Source organism: Clytia hemisphaerica, unplaced genomic scaffold, assembly GCF_902728285.1.
Source record: "Clytia hemisphaerica strain Z4C2 unplaced genomic scaffold, Clytia hemisphaerica genome assembly, whole genome shotgun sequence".
NCBI classification, from domain to species: domain Eukaryota; kingdom Metazoa; phylum Cnidaria; class Hydrozoa; order Leptothecata; family Clytiidae; genus Clytia; species Clytia hemisphaerica.
The window spans coordinates 95643-101577 of NW_027104562.1; the positions used below are offsets into that span (position 1 = coordinate 95643).

The window sequence follows — 5935 nt, forward strand, 5'->3', positions numbered from 1 at the left end:
CTTTTTTTCGTTTTCAACATTCAAGTGCCTGTATTCATGACATGCACCATTGCAATTTCTTCCGAGGACCCAACAGCTGATTAAGTGACGTAAAATCAATCAATACGTTACTTTCAACTAATCAGCTGTTGGGTCCGTGCAAGACAATGCAATGGTGCATATTATGTATTCTGACATTCTGATGAGAGACTTATTTCTTTTATTTTTGGACCTACCCCGGTGGAGGTCCTATAAATTAACCTGTGTTTGTTCGTCCGTCCGTCCGTTCGTTCATCTGTTACCAACTTTTCTCAGGATTGAATCATAGGAATCTTTTTATTTTTGGTACAAAGGTGCAAAATGGTAATGGCCAAAATGTGACGGAGCCCGATTTTCGGAAAAAAAAAATTTTGGCTAAATTTCAGCCAAAAAATGGCTGATAAATAGGGTTTTTTGGACTTTTGAAAAATTGGATCATTAATTTTTTCTGATTTTTTGAATGAAAGTAGGGTACCATCATAGGTAAAAGATGGCTCAAGCAGATTTTGGGAGAAAAAAAATTTTTGGCTCAAAAAACGCATGTTTATCTATAAGAATCACTATTAATAAGCATACATCAATGTTCTTAGTCAAATTACTCAATTTTTTTATGAGATAGATGTTTTTCTTAGAGGGCTTACTTTTGAAGAATATGTGTGTTTAGACATGAAATTTTGGTTGCTTGGCGTGTTGTTATAGAACAGCTGGCCAAATTCGATATTTTTTTATAAGCACATTATCAATTTCTTAGATATTAGCTTTTCTCGAGATTGGCTCTTTCATTCTTTATGATTTTTTTGCACAAAGATGCATAACTATAAACTCTCGAATGTGACGGAGCCCGATTTTCGAGAAAAAAATGTTTTTGGGCAAATTTGGGCCAAAAAACGGCTAAAAAACGGGTTTTTTGGACTTTTGAAAAATTGGATCATTAATTTTTTCTAATTCTTTGCATGAAAGTAGGGTACCATTATAGGCAAAAGATGGCTCAAGTAGATTTTTGCAAAAAAATTTTGTTGGCTCAAAAAACGCATGTTTATCTATAAGAATCACTATTAATAAGCATACATCAATGTTCTTAGTCAAATTACTCAATTTTTTTATGAGATAGATGTTTTTTTGCTCATGAGGGCTTACATTTGAAGAATATGTGTGTTTAGACATGAAATTTTGGTTACTTGGCGTGCTTTTACAGAAAAAATGGCCTAATTTGATATTTTTTTATAAGCACATTATCAATTACTTAGGTATTAGCTTTTCTCGAGATTGGCTCTTTCATTCTTTATGATTTAAAGAGCATGAAATTTTGGTTTGTAAACGTTTTTTATAAGAAACAAAGGACTAATTTTAATAAATCGTCACTATTTGTGTTCTGAATGATTGTTTAATGGTCACGCTCACGTAGATATCAATTATACCTATATATGTTAAATGCATAACCAGGTAGGTCCATAAAAGTATCACTTGTTCCTTATGAAACTCTAAATGTCCTCATTTATCCACAAAGGAGAAGAAATGCTTTAATTATTACGTTTGTGACCATTTCGTGATTAATATTCTCTGCCTGTTGGTTTTTACCCTATTTTGAGACGAATTTCTACCTTAAGGGAACTAATTTTCGCGGAATTTATTTTAAATAAATTTTTTGTTTTTTTATATGAACCAAACTATATAAGAAATAAGTTTAGAACAAGTTAAGAGCATTTTAAGGCTCTGCTAAACATCCAACTTTTTGGGAAATTAGGCAAAAATACTCACAACATGGTTGAAATAAGAACATTTTTAAAACATTTTTAGTTTTACTCAGGAAATTAAGAAGGCTTCAAAAGTTTTGAATGTTCTTATTAAAAGTTTACAGTTTACACGTGCAATAATTTAAAAAAAATTTTGATTTTTACATGATTTATGAACATAAATTTGTATAATTTATACTTCTTTAGCTTCGAACTTTCTCACCAGATCCACCTTCGAATTTGATGATGTTTATGATAAAAAGGTTTTTTTGTGTCTGGTGTTATTTTGCGACACATAAGGTGAAAAGTGAAAAAGTAACCCTTTGTGCACAGTTCAAATCATGGTCTGTTTTTCACTTCCACTGTATATCCTTCATTCACCATTCCGGACAATCCAGTAACACCTGTTGCTAGGTAACCATTCGATGCAGTTGTACTATACCGTTCATCAAACCAACGCTGGTTGAAATTACTCATCGAGTTTTGTCTTGATGACCCATAGAAATACCTCTCTAAAGGATAATTCAATGTCGAGCTAGGACTTTCCGGTCGTACCGGATCTTCCTTGCGTAATAATGGATCCCGGATATGCAGGATAGCGGATAGGATGATACACAGGACGATCATGCCTGTGGAAAGCCATCCTACAGTGCTTGACCAGCCTTCGATCATACGTGGTGGTAAGTTTGAAATTTCAACTTGGAAATAAATCATGGCTGATAGATCGAGGATACCTAAGAAAAATGAAACGCATTCTCGATTCTGCATATTTTCTCGTATAGGGAAATAATAATTAGAAAAATTGTCCTCCAGAAGTTTTAAGCTTAAACCCCGGCCAAAAATTGCCAATTTTTTTAATGTCGGGCGGGACCGACCCGTCATCCGGCAAACCTATGTAATCCCCATCAGGCTTACTATAACGATAGATTTTCGCAGGGATAAAATTCCGCGGATTTGGGTGTCATGATCTCAATGGAAATTCAGAAAGGCCTTATCTGCGAAATATTTCTGAACAAAACTCAAAAATTGTCAAATTACTACTTTTTGAATGTCTACTGGCTTCACAGAGGCGTATTTCAATAGCCACCATGCATGATTTGACAGTAAAAGGCAAGGAATCGTGAAAATATTGTCACCCAATAGTGGCATCCGTGGACAAGCTCAACCGTGAAATTTAATCCCCGCGAAAATTAATCAATCCTATTAAAGTAAATCGAAAGAATTTGTAAACAATCATTTGATTTTCGATAAAAATTATCATCCCAACGTGGTGAAAGGCTTTCACTGGGCCACTGAGACAGGGATATCTTTTTCAGAATTGACTCTACTTTTGTAGATCTCATTTCAAGAAAATGACAATTTACGAGTTTAATTAAGGATCTTTTCTCAGCATCTGTTTTCCTTGCTTACCAGAAATAACTGAGAAGACAATGGAAAGAACTGAACAACATTTTCTGTGTGATATTCGCTCGTCCGAAGTCCAATGGAAGAGTAGTAGATTGCAATTCAACGCCACTAGCAAGCAAATTGACGATAAAACAAATTGAAGGAAAATCACATCCAACAAGATCACTGAAATGAAATGGAAAATCGCAGCCAACTGGTAAGTGAGACTAAAGGCCGGTCTCCACTTGCGCGCGCTGTGATCGCACTTTTTGACTTCAATCCTTTTTGCTTGGAAAAAAGATTACTTCATAAAAATGTAGCGCGCGCTGGAAAAAAAAGTTGAACACATTTCAACTTTTTTCAACCGTTACGTCAGATCGCGCCAATGGAGTTGCTTCATTTTTCTTTTGACCAATAGCGTGGAAGCTTTGCTCGAAAAAGTGCGATCGAAGCGCGCGCAAGTGGAGACCGGCCTTAAAACTCGTGATATATCCCAGAAAATCCTTATTTGTCATTTTGGGAAGTCACTCGTACATCAAAAAAAGGGGGTGGCTTCGAATAACCTGGAAAACTGATAGGTTCCCTTAAGAAATACACAAAAGCCCTGGGATCTATGAAATATTGGCTAACATTAGGCTGGAAGATGACCACCTCCAGTATCGCTGCCGCGCTGCCATTACTAGACCTTATCGGAGTTTTTTATTTTTTTAAAAAAGTGATGCATTGTGGGATTGTTTCGAGTGTATTACAATAGAATTCCCTCGAGGAATTCCTAAGATATTTCTATTCAGGGGGTCAGGATCCAGATACCAAACCCAGGGCCAGGGGGGGTGCTGTCAATTTTTTTTTTTAAATTTCAAAAAGTCAAGTTGGTATTGATACCAAAATGAGGGGGTGGGTCCCCCTTTTTTTTGAAAATTAGGGAATCTTTAAGTTGGTATATATACCAAAATGAGGGGGTGGGTCCCCCTTTTTTTAATTTTTTCTGAATTTGAAATTGGTATCTGACTTAAAATGTTGTATAATGTAAGTATAAAAACTTATTTGAATCGTTTACACTATACCCTGATTCCATATAAAAGCATTCTTCATTCTATAATTGAAATTAATTATTTTATTTAACTTTTGCTGCTCTCAATCCTTTCAATCAACCAAAATTCATTCAAAACTAGAGTTGAACAAATTGAATCAAGTCTTAGCAGATCTTATAACTTTATTAGTCTTGATAAAATTTTTCTGTACATAACGTTCATCATTAAGGCTATGTTGACTATAGGCGTGCCTAATACAATGAGTTTTTTATCTAGTCTAGTTTACCAACTAGTTTTATGAATTTGATACATTTTGCCAATTTAGTTCGAGAAACTTAATTTACGTTGTGTTAGAATGAGAAAAACTTGTTTTCATTTTCAGGAGTCTAAAGTGTAGTACATAATATAAGTGATTAATAAGAGGAATGTTCTTTGAATAAAAACATCCACAGATTTTGTTTAGCGTCCCTTGTATGCAGTATCCTATGCTTCTTGCATTTTTACTGATTGCCAATTTAGGGGGGGGGGGGGGTGGGTACCCCTTTTTCAGAAAAATCGGGATTTTCAAGTTGGTATCGATACCAATTTAGGGGGGTGGGTCCCCCCTTTTTTAGAAAATTGGGGTTTTCAAGTTGGTATTGATACCAATTTAGGGGGTGGTGGTGTCTACTACTTTCAAATCTCGAAAAGTCAGGTTTTTGGGCCCTGGGTTGGTATCCTGGACCTTGACCCCCCCTGTTCTATTGTAAAACACTCGAAACAATCCCACAATGCATCACTTTTTTAGAACAATCAAAAACTCCGATAAGGTCTATTTTGATTGAGTTCTTAGCCGCCCCTATGTTATTCCTTACTTTATTTTACAGGTTTTCGAGTATTAAGTCCTTGGAATTCCCTATATCTTTTTGAAGAAGGGCAAAAAAAACCTTGAAAATATAATTTTGAGTTTGAACTCGAATGGATTGTTTGCTCCTGACAATGTGCTCCAAAATCACTAGAAAAATCCATTTCAGTAATTCAAGGGATTTTTACAGAGATGAACTCTTACCTTCTTTATAGGTCAAATACTTGAATGTGAAGATATCCTTCCGGTATTTACAATACCGTTTTTCAGACATACTCCGACACGTACGCGTGATTCCAAAATATGCTTGATGGTCTTTGAAGTGCTTTGTACTTTCGTTAAAGGTGATCCATGAAGCTCCAAAGAGAGCCACAATGTTCAATGATAAACATACGAAGAAAATGATAGCTGATGTGATGTGTAAGATTTGCTTTATTTTTAATTCCATTTTCTCTTCTATTTTTCTGAAGTGTTTCTGCGTTTTACTGAAACGAGATGTAACATGCGGGGCATTGTGTAGCACATGGTACAGTTAAATCTCGAATCAACGGACGCTCTAAAAGGCGGACATCTCTGATTAGCGGACAATTCTATTTTCCCCGGCCATCTCCTAGTCAATTCCTCATAAAAAAGTTTCCAAAAAGAGGCTCTCAATTAGCGGACCCTCATAGAATTAGTGGACATCGACAGTCAATCTGGTCACAGACTTCAAAAATGACTATGACTACTAATTTTCTAAGTTTTCAGCTCTTTAAGCCTTTAAGTTTGAATCACAGACCTCTACAAAACTGAAAGTAGCATATATAATGTATAAAACAAGGTATAATGAGCATGAATCCGTTAGTGGATGCCAACAGCCTACTCAAACCTTAAATTGAAAGACTTCAATTAAAAAAAATTAGCCAAATTTTCATAACATCTGG

At 35.3% G+C, this 5935-nt stretch overlaps 1 protein-coding gene across 1 annotated transcript; it reads right to left on the reverse strand.

Annotated features, from left to right (window-relative positions):
• Positions 1 to 1903: 1903 nt before the first annotated feature.
• On the reverse strand, positions 1904 to 5498 carry LOC136823321 (uncharacterized). The gene is made up of 3 exons (XM_067079501.1): positions 5217 to 5498; positions 3162 to 3323; positions 1904 to 2485 (listed from the first exon to the last, which is right to left on the reverse strand). The coding sequence occupies exons 1-3, from the start codon at positions 5458 to 5460 to the stop codon at positions 2091 to 2093; spliced, it is 801 nt and encodes a 266-aa protein (XP_066935602.1). The 5' UTR covers positions 5461 to 5498; the 3' UTR covers positions 1904 to 2090.
• Between the last annotated feature and the right edge of the window lie 437 nt (positions 5499 to 5935).

What these genes read in the sequence shown, in the direction of transcription:
- LOC136823321 (XM_067079501.1), bottom strand. Translation starts at nt 5,460, where the DNA reads ATGGAATTAAAAATAAAGCAAATCTTACACATCACATCAGCTATCATT. An exon ending in GTATTTGACCTATAAAGAAG is followed by an intron (nt 3,324 to 5,216) that starts GTAAGAGTTCAT and finishes ATTTCATTTCAG; the next exon opens with TGATCTTGTTGGATGTGATT. An exon ending in TGTCTTCTCAGTTATTTCTG is followed by an intron (nt 2,486 to 3,161) that starts GTAAGCAAGGAA and finishes CATTTTTCTTAG; the next exon opens with GTATCCTCGATCTATCAGCC.